The 23,444-nt window shown below is 37.3% G+C and overlaps 1 protein-coding gene across 2 annotated transcripts in view; it reads left to right on the top strand.

Moving 5' to 3' along the window:
• The window catches only part of fndc3ba (fibronectin type III domain containing 3Ba), a 532,014-nt gene extending 523,271 nt beyond the window's left edge, over positions 1-8,743 (top strand). For both annotated transcript variants that reach the window (XM_028794708.2, XM_051923036.1), the window contains exon 26: positions 5,226-8,743. In XM_028794708.2, coding sequence (XP_028650541.2) covers positions 5,226-5,537 — 312 coding nt within the window. In that variant the 3' untranslated portion in view covers positions 5,538-8,743. The remainder of the gene's footprint in view (positions 1-5,225) is intronic.
• The last annotated feature ends 14,701 nt before the right edge of the window (positions 8,744-23,444 follow it).

Genomic DNA, 23,444 nt, shown 5'->3' with positions numbered 1-23,444 from the left:
ACCAGTCACGCAGAAATGGTGAGGCACTAGAGGAATCATAACACAAAAGTCTATATATGTCTACTTCAAAGCAAATAGAAAGCTTCCAAATTCAGGAAACAAGCTTTCTATATTTCTGAGGCATGTTTATGACCAGTGTTTGAAATGGAAAAAACGATGATGCAATTTATGTGCAAAACACAAAAAGCCTGAACCGATGGTATAGGTTATATCAAAAGTACTCAAAAAGCATGCAGTACAGGACCAGATAAAGATGCCTTTTTCAGGTTTTCTTTCATGGAGAATTAAAGTTTAATTAAGTCAAGTCTATTTGTATGCTTTTGGGTCTTTTTGAGTATTTTTCTTTTTTATTTGTGAAATTTGTTGTCTGACTTTCTGTGCTGGTACAGGACATTGTGCACTTACAGCTTAAGTCCTGGGTTTGAAGATGGGTCAAGCAAATCCAGTGACTTACATTTTCTGCATCCCATTTATTGTTAGGGGCCAGTAGCCAGTTTTTTTCTTTTAATGATCAAAATGTTCCTTTGTCTAGTATTCCTTTTTTGGACTTGGTGTTGCCTGTGCTGCAGCTTTCAGATTTTTACTTTTTCGTTTACGAGGTATAGAGAAAGTATTGGAATCATCCAAAAATTTGATTTCGAGATTTTGATGAATCTCAGCGTTTTAGACCTCCCTATCTCTGAAAATACCATTTTTGGAATTATGTCTGTGTGTGTGTGTAAGTAAACATGGGTATGTAAGCTTTCACTTAAGTCACCCAAATTTTAGATACAAGTATTAGGTACAAATCGTAGATTTCTTATCAACTTTTGAGCTATTTCCACTAACCAGAAGTGGTACTTTTTTATTCATGCAGCTGCAGAGTCCGATTTATTCAACTTTACATTGTTCAATATATTATCAATTTGATTTGATTTGTTGTTGATGGTTCTTTAATATACATGATTTAAAAATGTAATAATTGTCTTGCGGTTTACTCCTCAAATATCCATCCCCATATCTGAGTATACAAGAAAGCCTAGTCGAGACCACTCCTGATTTTTCTGATAAGGGATGAGAAGAGGCCACTGGGCCTTCTGGTAATGTTACACATGGCTCTGCTTCTTCCACCCTTTTTAATTTTTTCAACCATGAAATCTTGTTTCTGTATGGAGAAGCTCACGGTACACTTCTACGTACATACTGAACAGTTATATACATTGAATACTTTATCCCTCCTGTGCAATCTGAACCCCATAGGCTTTACGTTCAATCTGGCCAATCTGTGAATGCATGTGGAGATTACAGGTAGATTTTTGCTTGCATTATCTTTGATGAATTTGACACACAAGAAAAAATGAGATGGTAGATTGGAAATGAAGTGACCCATGCATGGTGATGCACAAGTGGAATTTTAACTTAATTTCCAGTGTAACTTCTTAGTCAGTAGGCCAGTTTCTAATGCCAATGTATTTCACATGTAGTCACTACACATGATTTTATTTTTCTGTAAGCCAACAGTGCACTTTTCACCTGGAGCAATCAGCAACACAGTCATTTTGTTTGAACCCAAGTGAAGCACACACACATTTCTGCATCTCAAGAAAGATGTAGTTTGTGCCAAGTTGTGAGTCAACAGCCATTACAACTATTACCAGCAAGACTGTACTTTAAAGTTTTATATCACTTGTTGTTCTGCATTCTCATGTAAATGTATACAGATGAATAAAGATGAAGCACTTTCAACCATGTAAAGATGTTTTCAATTGTGATATTGAAGACACACTTCATTTAGTACAAATGGGCCAAGTATGAACACCATTAACTCCTCTTTGGAAGCCACATCACATTTGTGGCTGAAATTGTGATATTCTTTTTCTCTGAATGCCTTCACATGCTGAATTGCAAATGCACAACTGTCCATTTATGGTATAATGAGACATTTTAGCAGCAAAGCTTACAGTGCAGGGACCAGAATTCATTCTGTGATTATTATAAAGTGTAAACCCAAGAGAGTATGATAATCTGCATATTCTTTAATTAATAATTCCTCCACAGGAAAAACAAAAGCAGGTCCTGTGATAAAACTCTGAACTTGTTAAAAAGCAGCATTGATCTCGTATTGAGGATTGAGCGTAGCACTGCTGGCAGCATCACTTGTCTAGTCGCTGCACATGCGACAGAAACTTACACCAGTGACATATGCAACTCTTCTCATAAACAGATTAGTATGCAAGAGAATCTATTTCACATTTGCACTAGACAAAGCAGATCAAAAGAAAAGCAACCTCAACTATTCATGCATTTTGGATCCTTCAGGACAAACAGTGCCTTTTTTGTCAACACTCGGAAGCAGTTGCAGTCGTGCCTCCTGATGCGTTGCAGAGTTTTAAGTTCTGAATTGTAGCACACCCATTTGACATCACCACCGCAATTTGTTTTTAAGCAACAGCAGGTTGAGATTGTAGGAGAATCAAACCCAGAATTAATAATAAGATGCATTTTAAAAGTATGAGTTACTTTTGGGTGAAATGGCAGTACAATAATTAAAGACATACTCTACCCCAAAAATATATTTTTATGTTACTTACCCCATATAATTTGTTTGTTATGGTCAAGAAAATGTAAAATTTTTTATTTATTTTTTTCTTTTATAATAAGGGTCTATGGTAACCAACAGTGGACAAAAGCAAACAATATTAAAACATTCAATTTATTTTCATGTTATTTGTGTCACATAATCCACATGTCAAGTCATCCAGTCATATGCGCACAACATTCTAAACACGTGTATTTTTAGTAAAAAATTCTCATGAACGAAAATATTAAGCATGCTCAAACACACCCAAGCATTTGAATTTAAGACTCACCTTCTCCCGCGTTCATTGGTCAAGAGTCCAGCCCAACAACAGTTCATTCACTGGTTAACATCACGCTTCACATGATATCAACAATTAGTGTGCATTGAGAGACACTGAGATTAACAATCAAAGAAAAGTTAGTGAAAACGTAAACTGGAAGATACTATGCCCAGTACTTGTGCATATCCAAGATGCATTTTCAATTATCCCAGGGGATTCTAGTTTTGGCTCACTGCTAGGAATATACCATAAAAGTCACAGGAGGCTGGTTTACAATTTAAATTCCCAGGTGCATCTGAGTATGTGCCATTTTTATTCACAGGAGTTTTTTCCTCTTCTAGTGCACTGAGATATTAAACTGTGTAAATTTTAAATACAAGTCTGAACATTTAGGGTGTTGTGAAACTTTTGACCATTTTAGCAAAGGCTTTCTTACTGCTACTTAACCTGTTAAACCTGCAGCTTAAGGTCTTCTATTCACAGTTGAAAGTGAGACTTGCTTTCTTTGTACACATATAAGTTGTACTTCAGGCTTGTAGCAAGAAGATTAGTGACAATGTGATTTTATTTCAAAGATATGCAATTCAGCTGAGAGAGAGAGAGAGAGACAGCCAGAGAGATGGACAAATGACAGCTGTACGTCAGGTTAGGGAGATGGGCAGAAAACATGTGAAGGGACCCACAAGCAGGTTATTTTAAAAAGTGCTAATGTCTACTTGACCAATATGGTCAAAAAACCCAGAGTCTGTGATAAATGATGAGAACAGGAGAAGGTATTAATAACCAGCTAGTTTTTCTGGTAATCATCCATATCTGACATGAATTCTATGAATATGTAATTATGTGAGTGTTTATAATGACGAGGATCCAGCACCATGTCAGATGCATCTCACTGTGTCACCGATATTCCTCGCCGCTGGATGGGACATCTGATTTGTCAGCATTCTCCCACTTCGCTGTGATGTCCCTTTACTTCTCTCCATCCCAAATATGTAGATATACAGGATTATGTATTATATTCTAGGAATGAATGTTATCTTTTAAAGCAAGTTAAATACATATATCTCTTTTTGTACCATATCTCTCTCTCTCTCTCTCGTAATTATTTCCGCCATGGGTACAAAAGGGATGGTATTGGTTCTAGTCAGTTCTGCATCAAGAAATACATCCCGGGGGAGAAAGAGTGCCCCCTGCTGGATACAAAGTTGTTGTTTCTGTGTGGCGTCTGTCACACAAACTGTTAACTCTAAGAAACTTGTCTTCTGATTCTGTTGTGGAATTTGGGTCTGCGTGACCTGTTCCTGTCAGAGTTTCCCTTCAGTTTCCAAGTTAGTCGTGATGGTGTATAAAACTGTACTCACTGATACCTTCGCTCTCTTGGCAATCTCTCTAAAGGAAAGACCTACTCTTTCAAAGTTTCTAATGGTCCGTCTATCTTCCTATGTTAATTGCCTTTTTCTCGCCATTGTGATAGCAAGATACAGAGCAGTATTGATTAAATAATACTTCGTAGAGTGTAACAAAACAATTTGTTCTGACATTGCTTTTATACAGTGAGTTTGTAAGTATTCAACAAAAGTTGGTACGCCTGTACAAATTGTTTGCATCAACTTTCAAGACTTAACATCCATTGGTGCAGAGAAGTTGTGATCTGTTAATCCATTGCTTCTTCTCTGAAAAAGGCCTTCTATTAAACTCTGAAAATTACATTATGTTTCAGTTTTTTAACGTTTCGCAGTTTATTGCTTACCTTTGTACCATTTCAGGTTATTCACTGGAAAGATGGGGGTATTCTAAATCTTTTGACTGGTAGTGTATATTGAATGGGGAACTCAAAAATTCCCAGAATCGGTCAATAGCTATAGTTATCGACTATGCTGCTAGGTATCACATGCCTACAGTCTTGTTAATCAGTCTGCCAAGTGGCATGGTGCGGAGTTGAACAAGATGCATATTTCTGACATTTATTCTACAGTTGTATGCGTGACTTTGGCTATATTTTTTTCTACAAGCTGAAAAAAGTACATCAGCTCATATCAAACATCAAAACACTGATGATTGTGGTTTTCGACAGAAACAGACTTCTAAATAAAGATTATGGGAATGTGACTTAAAAGGAACTGCTTTAAGTTGTATAATGTGTATTTTTTATTTTAACAGTTCAGTGAATAGAAACCTAGCTTTGTGCCACTTAATGGTGTTGCAGAGAGTATGAAGAACAACTCTATCCTTATTTCTTACTTGACATTTACAACAAATTTAATTGAGCAGGTGCCAAAAAAGTGCTCCCATATAGAGTATAAAGATTTTTTTTTTATCTTAATAGGTGAAAAAATGTTCCCAAAATATATCTGACTTTCTTTTCTCTCTTCATTTCCTTGACAGTTATTCAAGGGAGAGGAAAACAGCTTCCAGATCTCAGGCCTTCAGTGCAATGTGGACTACCGGTTCCGTGTATGCGTATGCCGTCGATGTGCAGACACGACGCAGGAGCTTACGGGCCCCTTCAGCCCCTCCAGCTTATTCACACTTCAGCGAAATGTGCTGGAGATGACAGGAAACCTGACTGCTGCAGACCACAGCAAAGCAAAAAGCCTAATCTCTTCTGATGAACAGTGTGCCGCACTCATTGTGGTCGGCTTTGCAAGTCTCTCAATTCTGATTGCCTTTATTTTACAATACTTCTTTATGAAGTAGACTTTTATATTGGACGAATAAGGTATATGTTTAACTAATGCTACGCATTATAGTCCCTATATGTATTTAGTTTTTTTTTTTTTCTTGCTTTTTTTTTAAATTCCTAACTCTGAATACTCCCCCCTTTTTGTAGGAAATTAGTTCAGCAGAAACCTTGCGTCTTTGCTGCACCTTATTTGGGAAAGAAAATTTGTAACACAATATGCAAAAAAATTATTTAAAATGTGTGTCATTTTGTATGTGTACACACAAACACACACACACACAAACACGTATATATATGTCTATATATATATATATATATATATATATATATATATATATATATATATATATATATATATATATATGTATAAATATACACTATTTAATGCTTTATGGTTAAAAAAAGGTATCCTTTTGACATTTCTGAATATATGCAGTCACGTATAATAGGGTACAATCTCTTAACTATCTGACTGTCTGTGTCCCTTTTAAATAATGCCGAGGTGTATTTTTTTAATATACCAGGCATTAGTATGCTACGGTATATTTTTTTAAATGATTAAGTCTAGTGTTTTCCTAGCTCTTTAAAAAGAATAAAAATAATACAAAAAAAAATAAAATAAAATAAAGCTAGCAAGCGAGCTACCTGACGTCATGAATCAGGTCCTCTGCCGTATTGCTGTGGAACACGAAGGCCAGCGTTAAACTGCCAAAGTGAAATCTAATCCATGCGCTGGTTGTGGAGTAATGGATGCTGCTATCCTGTATTTTTAAATTTGCAAAGTTTGCCACTTGTACAAGCTGTCTTACAGATTGTAATTGCACATTAAATTCAGCTTGATTAAAGTATATCTTTTTATTGTTTTTTTAAAGAATGTACAAAAAAAAAAAGAAAAAAAAAAAAAAAGGTGGTTCCTATTCACTGTTTGCTGGCCCCGATGATGCAGATGCTTGTGCACTGCTGCATTGTGTTCAAGACTGTTCTGGATGCTGGCGACACAGCTAGCTGTAGTCGTGCCAAAACTCACTTGTTATTTACACACAGGAGACCAGCTTGCCGACAGCATTTTGACTTTGCCAAGGAGTCATTTTTTGTTCTGCCCTCCCAGTAAGCATTCTGTTCAGTGCACCTTGTATACACCTTGGAGTTCACAATTGTCATTGTCCAAGTCTATTCTAGAAATCATTGCAAGGACCAAACCGCATCCCAGGTAAAGCAGTACAGTAAGAGGCTCATCTTGATCAAAGCTCCTCAATCTTCACGTATCTGAATGCAAGCTGAAAAAGAGCCTTCATTTTTTTTTTTTTTTTTTTTTTTTTTTGGTGTGTGTGTGTTACCCCTTCACCGACCCGTTCCATGAGTACGCAGCAATGCATCGTGTTATTGCATTTCAGAAAAGAGGTTAAGCGCACCCAAAGCATGCCTTATATTCCTCATGGTTTGTTTTTTTTTTTTTTTTTTTTTGTTCTTTCCACTTTTAACAGTGACATCTTCTTGCATTCAGGTGGGAGTCTGATCCCCTATTTGAGCCCCAAAATGAAAGCATGTACCTCAGGGATATGACATGTAAATAGGTGGGGTGGTCAATTTTCACACTTTCCAAGAGGGTGCTGCAAACACTACATATGATATTGTGACGATTTATTTGTAATTCTTTTCTTTTTTACTTTCCATGTCTTTCTTCCTTTCTTTTTTTTCTCTCATGACCTGAATTGTGCCTTCTTCTGTCTGTATCCAGATTTGTTCTGTAGTTCAAGAAGAAAATTATCATTACCAAAGTCATTGGGAAACCAAGATATAATTCTGTTTTTCTAGGTTTATTTATACTATATATTGCATACAGTACTTTAAATGCCAATTACAGTGCAATCTTCATTTATTTATTTTAAAATTAAATGTAGGTATGTACTAATGTTTTTGTTTTTCTTTTTTTCTGGTAACATGTTACTCTGTTTTTGTTGTTTATTGTACTTTAATTTTATATTTACAGGCCAGCATTCCTGATTTCAGTGACATTTTAATGTGTGTGTGCGCGTCGAAACATTTTGGGAACACATTGTACATTCAATGCCAATATGCCTGAAAGAAAGGTTTACATGTAGCCAAATACTTATTCATCTCCTTTCAAATCAAGTGCTCAACTTATGTATTTTTATGTGCCTCCGCAGATGTAGCAAAGTGTAAAGCAGGTTACTGTTTCTTTAATGGCATATACAAGCTAAATTTGGCAATGCAAAAAAAGTGTTATTAAGCTTATAAACTCATGCCTTTTGCCAAAGTTACGGTGCATCCACTTGGTTTTGCTCGTTTATGTGAAATGTTACACGTGAGAAGATGTTTTGTGAGACTATACTGTTTATTTGTGAGAACACCGTGCTGTGATTCTGTTTTTATACATTAAGATGTGACATTTGCATAACCCCTCAATATGATTATTTTAATAGCTTTAAACAATAAAATACCATTTTGTTATTAAAGTCAATCAAATAATAACTTTTTGAATGAACAGCAGACTTCCCTGATCCTATTTTGTTTCTTTTTAATTGAATATTGAAAATATGCATTATTTTGATAATATATATTATAAATATATATATATAGTTATAGTACGATGGTAATAGAAACTAACAAAAGTGAAGCACTTTTTAAAAAAGAAAAACTAGGTATCATTATTATGCCTTAAATATGCAGCATTAAACATTTTTGAAAAGGAAAGTGTAATTAATGCAAGTTTTTTTTTTTGTGTCTGTAATGTTGAAAAAGAAAGTGAAAACAACAATTAAAAGTATGTGTACACTAATAATCTGAAAACAGTGTTGCATTTTGTTTCAATATTATATCTTCAGTTTTAAGTTAAGATTACTTTTGGAAGCTGTGTACGCTTTTCTCTCCGATTTGAAAACGGAGTTGATTCCAAAGTATTTCCAATTAAATGTATAGGAGATGATGTTTTTGGAATTTCATCTTTAAACTGATTTAAACTCATATTTTATACCTCACAGTTAGACATTCCAAGCTTTTCATGATTACAGTTTAAAAATATATATGTTTCCTTGTAATGTAAATTTTAGATTATTTCATATGCATTATATAAAAAAAACTGCCATATCGATTTTAATGTATAGATTTTGCAAATACTACCCTATGTATGTAAGACAAATTGTATCTGTAGTGTATATGTAATATATTTATGCCCAATAAATGTTTTAATTTTTTCTGAGATGGAGCATGCTGGCTCTTCTTGAATCTTCTTTCTTTAACACTTCATTTTTAGAATTGAGCATTACCTCCCCAAACCCGGGACATTTATATTCAAAAATTAAGAATGGACTGGGCAATGAGGACACTTAGCAATAAGAGTTGATCCTGTGGAAGTAACTCCTAAGGAAGACAGGAACAGTTCAATCAGTCAGCCTTTATTCAGGCACCGGTGAGTATATAGGATTCTCATGGATACTCAACGCAAGGCAGAAGAGCAAAGTTCCCCTTTTTCGATCAGCTTTTAATATCTTTCCTCCTGCCCCCTTCCCCTTACTTATCAATAAGCATAATATCATTTGTCTAAGCATTTCATCTTACCTTGTGCAAATCAGCCAACTGTTTCTGTTTTGTGTACATTGCAGATGAGGCCCTAAAGAAGGAAAAGTCATCCTTCCTGTGTCTAACGGACACGTTCAAATAAAAAAGGAAGTTATCCTAGGTCAGCTTACTGCACCCTGTCTTATGACAGATGCCTGTTATAGCAAAACAGCTTTGTCAGCTTTTAACCCTTGGTAACTTGCAAGCAGTAAAATTTTCTTTCACAATCCAAAGTGGCTTGTGTTCTTTAATCCATTCAATCAGAGTCTTTAAAACAAAGTGCAAAAAGTGCAGTGCAAGTCTTCTTCAATAAATAAATAATCCTCAATAAAATTACTGCATTGGTGTAGGTTAAAACTAGATACAAAAAATAATTCAAAATCAGGTTAAAACACCATGAGGAAGGAACACTGTCCCATGAAAAACCATCACAAGCCTTGATGCCGCCTTCTAATCGATGTCCCTGATCTCATTTGTACAGCCTGCTCAACAGCAAGAGACACCTACCAACAAGCGCAGTCATCTCTTATCTGGCTCATTTGTCTGTGCAGACCCTGCAAGCCCTGTCCCCTTCTCCCACCTCCATTATTTGCTTCCGCAGGAATCTCTCATAGCTATTGGTCTCTCCTGCTGCTCTCGGTGCACACCCTACCCTGGAGCGCCACTTGTCCACCCAGCTGCTTTCCGCCACTACCGCACCAGCTCTGCCTTCACCCCAATTCCTCTTTTGTCCCAATTTAATCTGCAAACTTTTTTTTTTTTTTGTCCTCCCCTAGTCTCTCTTTCGGGCTCCCTTTATACTTCCATGGCTGTAGCATCTTACTTGCAATCTGCAGAGTGTTGATTTGGAACAGCTGAGCTGACCTAGTGTGCAGTTAACAGGAGTTGGCTCATCTTCACACTGAACACCCTGCTGCTGCCAAACTCCACAAACACTGCGCGCTCACAGAGGACGAGACACACTGTTCTTATTTTAAAAATCCACACACTGCCTTAAGCTCCTAATGTGCATCACCATATGTCACTACAAGTGATACTGCCTCTATATGGCTATTTAAGATTGCACTGTAGTTCATACAAATACATATCTATCCTCTTTTACTCATCCACAGAGGAGATCTATTAGGCTGCTTTTCATTTTTGAAATAACAAAAAAAAAGAGAAAATTCATGCCTATTTAAAAGGTCCCATATTCTAATGGTGTCCGATCTGGCTGATCATTTGGTGGGTCAGGTTCATCATAGTGCATCTGCTCAGATACATGCTTGCACAATGTGATATATTTTCTGTGGACTATAGATTAGCACATTAATAGAGTGGAAATACATTTTATTTACTATAGCAAATTCATTCTCTGAAGGTGTCTTTATAGTGTAGCAATGGCACCGAGTAACACAACGGATCAATTCTTTGTTCTTTACTTTGAGGTGACTCAGTATCCTTAAAAGGACTGCTTACCTTTTGCTGCACTAGTTGTAAAACAGAAGCAGAGCTGCCATTTTTATAGGTTCTTCAGCTATAGTGATTCATCCCTGGCTGATATAACTTGTCCAATGTCATTGCAATAGCAATGTGCGTGCAGTTCACCGCTCCAATTACATTTGGAAAACCAGATGTTGCTGCAAATTGCACTTTTATGTTTGCCAGTCCAACCACAGTGTAAGGAAATCTGGATGACAAGCGGATAATACCATCCTTTATAGCTGGCCTGGTGTGACTCAGTGATGATTGAACAGAATTATATGGGGATGATGTTCTGATGACTGTGAAATACCCAATCGGTCAGTGAGTTCACGTTGAAAAGCCCCTGTGGATAAAAACCTGAGAGTGTGACAGAACTTGCAAAGGAGCAGGTAGAGCACGATTCCTCAAAGTCTGCCTTTGCGAAGTCAGCCCCAGTTCAGCACTCAGCTCCAAGAGGATAGGTGTTGGAGATCAAAATCGACTTAGAAGCCAGTTGTCATCATCTATAAATACGCGCTTTCTTATAATTCTTCCATTTGCGATGTCTTCTAATAATGCCAAAGCAGCTATGACAGTTGGAATTGTTTGACCATTCTGTGCAAAATTGTATTCATACCGAATGATTACAATCAAGTGAATTAAATTTGTAAATGATATGCAATTAATTTTGGTGTATTTGATAAAACCTGTGTCATAGATGTGAATCAAAAAAAGAAAACTAGACCATATAAACAGCAGCACTGCTTTGATGCTGGGTGCCGCTAGTTTGCAAAACCGAGCAGATATATGTGTATGCACAGGGTGAGGCTGCCGTGAAAATGTGCATGGCTTTATGCCAAGTTTAGTTTTTATACATCTCGAAGTGAGTGTGGAAACGGGCATGCGCAACATTTTTCTTTTGTTTTTTTTTTTATATTTTTGCTTTTTGAATAAGCTGCAGACATCTTTTGCAGTGACGACAAGAGGGAGAAGAGGAGGAGTGTAGAGTAGAAACAGTGAGACCATCATGTAGATCTATGTCGTATTGTCTTTCAAAGCAACTGTAAAGTTAATTTAACTGATTAGCCAAACTGGGATCAGGAGAACTGTTTGATGTTTGTTTCTTATCGTTCGTGACCTGTTTAAGGCCTCTCCAGACTGATGCGTTGTCATTCGCAGACAATTGTTTCTGCAGCTTATCTGAGTACTTTCTTTTCGCACCTTCAATCCCTTTCTCCAAGATATACTTGGCTTTCCTGTATTCCTCATGATTGCCAGATCTGAAACCACAGTTGTCTGAGCTCTGTGGTGAACCAAGGCTTATCATTGCTAAACTTCACAATTATTTGTGTTGGAGTCCAAGCGTCTTCACAAAAGCTAATGTATGAAGCTACAGTATCAGTGTATTTGTGTGGGTTAGAGGTGACAGTTTTGAAGGCACTCCAGTCTGGTCCACTTTCTATCTGTTCTTTTTACTGACTTTACAGTTTTCAGCTTTTATTTGTAAGCAGGAATAATGTGAATCATAGAGTGTTCAGAATAACCAAGAGGGGCACAGCAGAAAGCATGATAAGCACCCTTTTTCTGGTAGGGCATTTTATTTGCTGTTGATATTTAGGAAGGACCTGGTTAAAATTGACAAGATTCAAATCACCCAAAATAATGATCTACAAGTCTGGGTTGTGTTTTTCAGCCTCAGCGATTACATCAGTGAATCACCCATGCACTTCATGAGTATTAGCACAAGGCCAAATGTAAACACCAGCTAAAATTACTGAGGAAAACTTGCATACAGTTCATAATAAGCAGTTCTAGGTTGGGAGAGCATGATTTTAACAAGTGTCACATCATCACACCAGCCTTGATTAACACAGAAACAAACTTCTCCGGTCTTTGTTTTGTTCCAAAGTTTGGTAATGAGGTCCGCTCTGTAGAGCATGAAGTTGTATAAGTCCAATGCAGAGTCGCAAATAGAGTCATTTAGCCACGTTTCAATAAAGCTCAGAGCAGATAAAAAAGAAAAGTTCATTTTAGTACATATTAACAGCGCAGTTTGTCTGCTTTGTTTGCCAGTGAGTGCATGTTTGATAGACATATTCCAGGCAGTTGTTGTCGTAGTCCTTGCTTCCTGAATCGAACCAGGACACCACTCTTCTGCATGATGTAGTTATAATATCTGGAGTCACATCAGGTGGCACACTGCAACCAATATTCTGAAGCTCATCCCGTGTATATGTTACATGACTGTGCAGGGTGACAACAAATTTAACATTGGTGCTGCGTCTTTGTCTGTCTTTTAATCTACCTTACAGTAGGCAGTGGAGGTGCTGCTGAGAAAGGACTAGCTAACTGTTTCTTTCATCACTCTTTAGCTAGGGCCCCAAACTCAGTCCATGAAGGGTCGTGGTGGCTGCAGGTTTTCTTTTCAGCCTCCTTCCTAATTAGTTACTGCTATTGAGTCAGCAAGCTTTGTTGTCTTCATTTCAAATTACTGCTTTTCAGCATTCCATAACCCAGATTGCTAATTTTTCCTGCTAGTTAAACATAAGTGCTCAGCTGGTTTAGGTCAAAAACAATTTGAATCAGGGATCTCACGCCCTGTGCCTGAACGGCTGCAATAGTTTCAGGTTTTTGCCACGACCAATGTTATAATTTGAAGCCATTTTATTTATAATTATTAGTTAATTATATGGCTTGGCAGAGCACTCTGTGACACACCAGACATTTCAAATATTTGTGTTTATCTTAAAAAGCACATCAATAAAAATCAATGCATCAAAGAATGTTCTATAAACTGTAGTAATTGGCTAATAATCAAATACATTGCTGGAATGAAAACCTGCAGCCACTGCAGGCCTCCAGGATCTGAGTTTGACACCATGCTATGTAGAAACTTCAGAAAATTCATGTACATGCTCACAAACCTCTTGTTGTTTCTGTCCGTCACGTCATACTAATATTGACCAAAAAAAAGTAACCTGCCTGAATGTCGTCCCTGGACAAGAAATGTGTGGGAACAGGCTTGTGATGACTGGGATTGACAGGGTCCACCAGTGTGCATATCAGACTGACAGGTCAGATAACATACCCATCCCTCTGACACCTGACGCTACCCTTGAACATTTTAACAACCCCATTATCGCCAGCGCTTTTCATGATATCTATTGAACCTGAAGCAGTCAGAGATTGAGAGCATCATAAACACAGAGCTTGAAAAGAAAATATCCCTTTCATGCTGATGATGTGGTTCTCTTTAACCAGGACCTACACTCATCACTGGTATACTGTATTAATTCTGTTTAAGGAATTTCATAAAATCTGTGGGTTCACAGTTAATTTGAATCAGTGTAATTCTTTTGCACGCCAGTGGTTTGCTTTTCATTGAATAGCTGAAATATCTGTGAAGAGCAGAGATATGAATACTTGTTCATCCCTTCAGCTTACACTTGATAAGAGAAGTAATGTTTCCTAAAATGAATATACTTAACACCTTGAAAGGCACCACACTTATTGTACATTAGAATTTTATTTACTGATTCCAGCTTGGCTCTAAATGTAATTGTTCCCTATAAACTGTTATTGAATCATATGAATCATGAGTATCTAGAGACTAGAGGAGGTACATCTGGACCAAAAAATACATAAGCTCTCCAGGGCTGCTGCTATGGCTCAAGACTGAATTGACTTGTCAACCCATGATGAGACCTCAAATAGGAACAAGGTGGCAGATCTGACAGAGCTGTGCACCAGCAGTGATCTGGCCCTGAAAATGTCCCAAAAGAATAATACAATGTGCTTTTTGGAAGAAAGGTTCAAGAAAGAGTCTCTGTGGTGCAGCTGTAGAATCTGTCGTTTGCTTTGGAGTCTCTGAGTTCCCAGATAATCTGTGTCTGAACATGTAGAACATGGTAGAGGCTACACTTGAACTTTCATCATGGCAGCACAGAAAGACATTGACATGTGATACGGTAGCGGAACCACACTAGAAGTCTGCAGGGCAGTCCAAAATATGAACATGAACTTGCCACTATGAAGTCTAGGCTATGTTACACGATTCCAGCGGCCCTTTATGCAAAACAATTCACGTATATTTAGTTTGATAGGTTATACTGCCACATCAAAGTTCAACTTCCAAACCATATGTGGTGTGGATAACTAAAAGCACCCTGGCTGAAGGGCTGCTTCACACCATGTCTACCAAAAGGTGTTTTCCCATTTTTCGCTCCTGTACATTGTTTGATGGCACCACTTGTATAACCTGCTTTTATAGTGCTGCAGTACTTGCTCCTAAAGAAGTTTTTCTTTTCTTCTCCATTTTTATGTGTGTTGTTTTAGCAATTTCAAAGTGCCATAATCGTAAAATTAAATACTGATTTTTAAAATTTAGCAAAAAAAAACCACAACTGGAAAAGATTATCTACTATAATTCCTTTTTTTAATTTCTGCAGTTTCACCATAAACAGTGTGCGGGGATGTCCCTAAGACCAGCGTTTCCCAGCCTGTGGCCTGCAGTGGCATTGTAGGTGGGCTGTGGCCAACCTTGGAAAATCCATCCACCAGTGTGATGATCTCACTCGATTCACAGTGGCAGGATCATGGACGAAATTCCATCAACTGGTCTGACAATTGCACTCAGTTTACAGTGGCAACATCTCAGGTGGTTCGTGGCCAATCCTGGATGACATCCCCATAACCAGCTCAAATGAATGTTACCGATTCATCAAGAAGGAATAGCATTGCTGATCGCACTTGATTCACCTAACACTTTGATGCTCTGGTGATAGTGTAGGACCACCCCACTAAATAAAAAGAAAAGCTTAAGATGTAATTTGAATTGAATACTTCTTGTAAAATAGATGAAGGATGCCATAGTTTTTGAGTTGATCAACGGTAGCTACAAAGGGAACACCAAACTCACACTGGCACTTCAATTGAAGCCCACACAGATTCAGTTAACTAAGAATATACAGTCCAGGCTCCATCAAACATATAAACTCTTTACTATTGCATTCTGATGGTATGGTCATTTTCACTGCAACAGATTAACAATGCTTCATAGTTCACAATGATACATTTTCACTACAACCTCACTTGCATTGAGAAGACCCAAATGTGCCCTCTACTTAAATTCTAATCAACAGTTCAGAACTCAAGACAACCTAAACTAGGAATCAACCTCCACCATTTGTTGTTAAAACTGCAGGCTACCCTATTCCTTATTTCAGTTGGAAAGTGTCACTGAAGGGGAAAAATTAAAGATTTTTCATAAAGATTATAACAGGAACTCTTGTAACACTGACACCAAAGGAATTCCATGTTGTGCACGAAAATTAGGGTGGACCAAGATAAATGCCTAAAGAAACCTTAGTTAATGAAAGTCAGCTAAGACAAACAAATGAAACAATAGAATAGGAGCCCAGTGTGTCTTCCAGAGAGCCAACATGGACACAATGTAGGACCAAACTGTAAGAGCCAATTTTAGAAAGTTAAAGTTTTGAGTTAAACTTATATTAATGTTTGCTTTATTTGAATAGAACATAATTTCTTATATAGTCATAGACAATGGTATAGTCTTTTTCCCCCTTTAAGTTAGTAAGAGATAGAATCTTCTTGCTATAACTGAGATAATAAACTCAGTTGTTGTTTAGAACAGGTCCCTGTTTAGAGGGACTTGATAAACCCATTTAAGTTTAGAAATGGGATAAGCATACAGTTTTCTGACCGTTTTGAAATGGTTCAGAAATTATAAGTGACTAGTATCGATTTAAGATGTAACAAGATTAAGCTTAGAACTAAATTTTTTCTTATTATAACTTTTCCTTTTATGCTATTTTTAATTTTCTTTTTTGTGTGAACTGTTTTACTTTCAGACTTAACTAAACTTTTAAAAACGAAGATATTTTGTCTGTGGAATCATTTCTGCGAGTCAGGCTTTTGTTGAATCCCATTTTTTAAGTTGGAGCTGCTGAATTTTGGAAACTTCGGGAAAACGCAGCTACATTTTCGTCAGAAAACTAGCCATCTTGAAAGCCTCGAACTTGAACTGGAATCTACCATCTGAGGACAGAGGACGCTTCTACTTCAGAACTCGTCAACGAAAGAAAAAGAACTGAGTCACCCTGAGGTACCGTGCTCTTACCTTCTATCTCTGCACTGCCGTAATAAAAGCTAGGTCGCTGTACCTGAACTTGAAGATTTTAAGAGAATGTGATACTGTAAAAGATTTTGTGGATGATCGCGTTTTCCTTTGCCTGAGTTTTTGAAGCCTCGCTATAAGGAAGTATCTGCTCTATTGGAACGTTCCTGTTGTGACGTTTGTTGCTGACAAGAGAACCAGCTGTCAATCATTTGAGCTGTTATCATGGCAAAGTCTAAGCATAACTCCAGTGAGGTTAGTAGTGAATTGAGTACTGACTCTAAGTCAGAGAATGTAATCGGAGATCTTAAAGGTCATAAACTTTCTGTGCTTATAGCTGAAATAGAAAGTCTTAAAGATACTCCAGAAAATCATTCGGAAGTAGCTGAAAGACTTGAACATTTTTGCGAGACGTACAGTGAGATAGAAGAGTTGAATCAAAGGCTAATATCAGCGCTAAATAAAGAAAGCGCGATTAAGAAACAGAAAACGACATTCGCCGAAAGTTCTAAGAATTGGAACGAATTTACTAATGTTACAAAGGTATGGCTGAAAGATGCAAATAGACTGTTGACACATAAATCCGACGAGCACCTAGTTAATCAATTCGAGGAGATGCAATTGCAAGAACGGAATCGCTCAAAGTCAAAGACACGAAAGGCTCCTCCGCAGTTAAAGCGCGCTTTAGAAATTAAATGTGACTTTTTAGCCCAGAAAGGCGCTGCAGCGGCATCATCACCCTCATCGACAGTCATACTTGAACGCACAGAACTCGATAGTATTCTACAAATGTTACATGAACTTAAAGCTAAAGTAGAGAAGCAAGAACAACTAACAACTAGCGCAAAAATCGACACTGAAAGCTCTAGAAATGATTTGCTAGATGTATTAGTGCGAAATCAAGCAGAATGTCAGAAAGCAATGACCGAAATGGCCAACGGCTTGGCTTCGTTAACTCAACAAAACAGAGCTACTACTCCACCACCTCCAGCAACAACCCCAGCGCCACGAGGTGAAGTACCACATAGACAGGTCCCCTTATTTTCAGGTGACCCACTTGCCTATGCAGATTTCATTGGAGCCTTCGATCACGCTGTAGGTCAAATACTAGAAGACCCACAAGATAAATTAGATTACTTGATTCAATATACAAGAGGTCCACCTCGAGAAATGATTAATGGCTGTACACGGTTGCCACCAGAGGAAGGTTATAAAAAAGCTATAAAACAACTTGAAAGTTACTATGGCAACCAAGCGTTTGTAATAGATACCTATATAACTAAGGCATTGAAATGGCCTCAAATAAAACAAGATGATGGAGATGCCTTGAGTGACTATGCAACATTTCTTGATAACTGTATGGACTCTATGACTAAAGCAAGACATAAAGCTGCATTTAATAGCAATGCAAATTTCCGTACTATACTCTCAAAACTCCCACGCATGTTACAAATTATGTGGAGTAACGAAGCTTATGAAATTGAAGAAGAAGAAGAAGAAATTGACATTAGCGATTTAACTATCTTTTTACATAAACAGGCTAAGATACTTATGCATCCTATTTTTGGAAGAAAAGAGAAAAAGGAAAAGACTGAAAGGCTTGATTCTCCTCAGAAATACAGACATAGATCAGGAAGTATTTTTACCACAAGTATTTCCGATGTCGATGAAAAGGAGGCAAGAGAAACCTTTGTTGAAAGGTCTGTTAGTGATAACTGTGCATTTAAAAATCTTTGTGTATTCTGCAATGGGCAGCATATCCTTGCTGAATGTAGTAAAATCAAAGAATTGCCGCACAAAGAAAGAATTGACTTTTTAAAATCTAAAGGTTTATGTTTTCGTTGTCTCAAACATGGGCATCTTGGTAAGAACTGTAAAGAAAGAATGAAATGTCAGACATGTTCTTTTCAGAACCCAGACATCCTGCATATCAAAAAGGATTCCGGAGCAACATCTAAATCTACAGCTAGTGTGGCGACATCTACTGAAACGGAAACCGAGACTGGAACTTGTAACTTTACTGGGGCAGGAGAAGAATGTGCATTACTAGTAGTTCCTGTTAAGGTAAAATCTAAGAAAAGTGAAAGGTATGTAGAAACATAGGCATAGACCAAGGCAGTACAGTAACAATTTGCACTGAAAGGCTTCAGAGACAATTAAACCTTCAAGGGAGAAGAACTCAAGCATTTCTCAAAACCATGAATAATTATGATGATGATTCAAAGGTGTTAACTCAAAGTTCTATCTTATCAGATTTACAAGTCTGCGGTCTCAATGATGATAAATATATTGATTTGCCAAAGGTCTTTACACAGGTCTCCATTCCAGTGGACAGAGAAAATATTCCACTACAAGAAGACATTAATAAGTGGCCATATCTTAAAGAGGTAAGGAGTAATCTTCACATGTTTAACAACCAGAGCTGCGCACATAGAGATCGCACATAGCTTAGACACTGATTCTTGTATCCAAGCCATACTCCGATTTACCGATAGAAGAGGACAAGTTAAAATCATGCACTCAGACAATGGAACAAATTTTGTTGGGGCAGAAAGAGAGCTACGAGAAGCTATTAAAAAATTGGAACACAAAAAAATCAGCGACGCTATGATGCAAGAACAAATCAAATGGATTTCCAATCCACCATCAGCTTCTCATCAAGGTGGAGTGTGGGAAAGACAAATAAGGATCATAAGAAAGATCTTAAATTCAACACTAAACCAACAAACACTCGATGATGAAAACCTTCCTACAATGATGTGTAGAGTGGAATCAATACTCAATAACAGACCCCTTACAAAGACATCAGATGACCCAAATGATTTAGAACCACTCACACCCAATCACTTGTTGTTACTGAAGACAAAACCTAAATTACCACCCGAACTCGTTTCAGAGAATGAACCATACCCAAGAAGACACTGGAAACAAATTCAATACATGGCCGATTTGTTTTGGAAAAGATGGACTAAAGAGTATTTACCAGTACTTCAAGAACGTCAAAAATGGCTCGCACCAAGAAGAAATTTTGAACCAGGGGACGTTGTTTTAATTCTAGATAAAGCTACATCTCGCAATTCCTGGGTAATGGGTCGAGTCATCAAGACAATGCCAGATGCCAAAGGTGCAGTCAGAAGAGTTTGTGTGCAGACCAAAACCAACACACTGGACAGACCCGTGAACAAACTGTGCCTGCTTCAAGAAACAGCCAAAGTTTGAAATATGAAATTTTTAAAATGTTTGTTGCAGTGATATTGTTAGTAATTTGAAAATAATAGTTAATATAAAGTTAACTGGCTCATATTGAAGTAAAGTATAGTAATTGTCTCCGCTCCTGCATAGCCAATTAGGGGCCGGAAATGTAAGAGCCCATTTTAGAAAGTTAAAGTTTTGAGTTAAACTCATTAATGTTTGCTTTATTTGAATAGAACGTAATTTCTTATATAGTCATAGACAATGGTATAGTCTTTTTCCCCCTTTAAGTTAGTAAGAGATAGAATCTTCTTGCTATAACTGAGATACAGTGAGATAATAAACTCAGTTGTTGTTTAGAACAGGTCCCTGTTTAGAGGGACTTGATAAACCCATTTAGGTTTAGAAATGGGATAAGCATACAGTTTTCTGACCGTTTTGAAATGGTTCAGAAATTATAAGTGACTAGTATCGATTTAAGATGTAACAAGATTAAGCTTAGAACTAAATTTTTTCTTAATTATAACTTTTCCTTTTTTGCTATTTTTAATTTTCTTTTTTGTGTGAACTGTTTTACTTTCAAACTTAACTAAACTTTTAAAAACGAAGATATTTTGTCTGTGGAATCATTTCTGCGCGTCAGGCTTTTGTTGAATCCCATTTTTTTAAGTTGGAGCTGCTGAATTTTGGAACTTTGGGAAAACGCAGCTACACAAACTATGGATGAGTGCCAGTCCATCACCGGGCAAATGTGAGTGCCATTCTTCTTCCAATGGGGCCATTCCTATGAGTAACTGTTGTTATTTGTTCTGAAGGTAAAATTAAATATATATATATATATTGTGATATCAGCGCTTGGTTGGTGCCGACCCGACACAGACTGACAACATAGGCACGTGTAAAATTAAAAAAAAGATTTATTTTTCTTCTTCACCTATGGGGCACGCCTTCCCCGTGAACCCCACAGGCACAACACAGTCCCAAAATATAAAGAAAAAAATCACCCCAAATCACACTCTTCTTTCCACTCCTCCCAGGGCAGCTTCCTGCTTCCTGCTCCTAACTGTGGCGCCCTGAGTAGTGGCTGTAGGCTCCTCTTATAGCCCGCCTGGAAGTGCTGCAGGTGCTCGTTGACCTACTTCTGGCTGCACTTCCGGGTGTGGCTGCGCTCCCCCTAGCGGAGGCCACGGAGCCCAACCAAAATGAGTTCTGGTGTTCCATGAAAGTGGCCCCGACGCAACCCAGGGGGGCTGCCAACAAAGGTTCCGAGGGACGTAGCATGGCTTCCATGGCTGCTCCCCCAGATCTAGTGACAAAGGGGCATCCCGGGCGTCTGTCACAACATATATATATATATATATACATATATATCGTGTATACTCACGTATATGTCAGGTCTTACAACAAGAAAAATTATACCAGACCCCGACTTATACGCCCGTTCAAAAATGAGACACATTTTTTTTTTTTTACATCTTCATGACTCCTCCAATCTCACATCAGTTTCTCAGATGCATTGAATTTTGTTGCAGCAGCGCAGTTACCAATTTCTTTCGCTACATCAACAACGTTTAATTTAAAACCAGCTTCATATTTTCTTCTGATCAAACTCTCCAACGTAGATAAAGGATGCTCTTACGATAAAGGTGTATGAGGGTGTGAGATACAATAAACACAAATCAGTACAAACGTTGCTTTGGAATAGTTTGGGTATTATTGTGTGGTCACATAGGCACAATAGAGAGGGGTTAGGAGCACGTGCTGATACTCTCTCAGGTGGGCGTTAGCATATCATAATCTCTTCGGCCAATAGTGTGACATTTCTGCATTCGACTTATACGACCAACATTATAAAATACCAGAAATTATACGATAAAATCAAATCCTGACTTATCCGCAGAAGAACTTACATGATAAATTAAAAGAAGGGCTAAATAATAATAATTTGTGTGGTTACAGAAAGGAAAGAATTTTCAAAGTTGTCTATAAGCAATAATTAATCAGAAGAAAAATCCTCTAAGAATAAAATAAAATAGGCCACTCAAAACGAGAAAAACAACTCAAAAGAAATTACTTAAACAAACAATAGTCACAAAAGTTGCTTTAAGTTAATTAGCCTCAATCTGTCTAGATAGATAGATAGATAGATAGATAGATAGATAGATAGATAGATAGATAGATAGATAGATAGATAGATAGATAGATAGATAGATAGATAGATTAAAGACTCCAGTGAAGGGCACCAACGACATAAGTGTGGAGCCAAAGCCCCCCTGTACTTAGATTGTTGCTTTTGGTTGCCTTTAACTGGGGTTCATCTAGCAGCCACCTGCAGTATTGAGGGGTCCTGCCACCCCAGGAGTCAACATAAAGAGGAGAAGCCAAATGGGAAACGTAAAGAGAACAATTAAGAAACAAAATGAAGATAATTTATGAAAAATAATGAAGTATTAAAATTAAGAATTTAATAAAAAAATCTAAAATTAAGAATTTAATACCTCCAATTTCATTAACAAAAAAAAAACCACATGCAAATTAAAATTAACAAAGAAACAAAAGTCAAGCCATTGACAGAGCTCCAGCGAGAGCCTGAAGGTAGTGTGATGAGCAGGTCTTGTACCCTACAGCTCTCCCAGCCTCCTTTTTTCTGTTCATTTTCTATATTTGTTTGTTACACTTATTAATGAACACTCTGTTAAAGCAATGCAACGTGCTGGTGAAAGAACATTGGCAGTTTTCAAATCATACAGCCTTTTTATTTAATAACCAAACTTCAATTATCTTGCAATTGCCTTTTTGAAACAACACCCCTCTAAAATGTTCCTGTTCTGCTGACAAGCGACGACTGAGCCATTTTGATTCTTTGAAAAAAAAAAAAAAAATGAAGAGTGATGTTGGCTTGTTTGTCTATTTGAGAAGTGTGTTTATTATGATGCAGCATTTCAAATGAGAAATTGCATCAAGAAGCCACTGAATAAATGTCCAGAAAAAATTAAGCTTCTAGCCTCAGTCCAATTTTGTAAATTACAGTATACAGTATGTGAGCAGCAGCCTAACACTGAAAACAGGAATTTTATGCCATAAAATGCCAGCACTGTTTTTTGGGTCAATTAATTGTCAAATCAATAAAAATGCCAAACAAATTGCAAAGAATCAGTAGTCAAACTACATGATAAGACCTCAAGGTGCCCATAAACTTTCATAAAAGCCAGGCATGTTGCGCCTGCATATAACATCACAAAGACATGTGCCACAACACTACAAGGGACTGCTACTGTATCTTCACTGTTTTTGGAGGTGTCCACCAGTTTAGCCAGACATACACTTCTGTAAGAGCCAATCTTAGAAAGTTACAGCTTTGAGTTTATCCCGTATTATTGTTTACTTAATTTGAATAGAATATAAATTTCTTTCATAGTTATAGACAATGGTCTTTTCCCCCTATAAGATAGTAAGAGAGAGAACTTTCTTGCTATAACTAAGATACAGTGTGATAACTGAGTCAGTTGTTGTGTAGAATAGGTCCCAGTGCAAAGGGACTTAAAAGACCCATTTTCAACATAGAAATGGG

The sequence above is a fragment of the Erpetoichthys calabaricus genome, chromosome 2 (genome assembly GCF_900747795.2).
Source record: "Erpetoichthys calabaricus chromosome 2, fErpCal1.3, whole genome shotgun sequence".
NCBI classification, from domain to species: Eukaryota; Metazoa; Chordata; class Cladistia; order Polypteriformes; family Polypteridae; genus Erpetoichthys; species Erpetoichthys calabaricus.
This window is presented reverse-complemented; position numbering and strand designations above follow the sequence as displayed.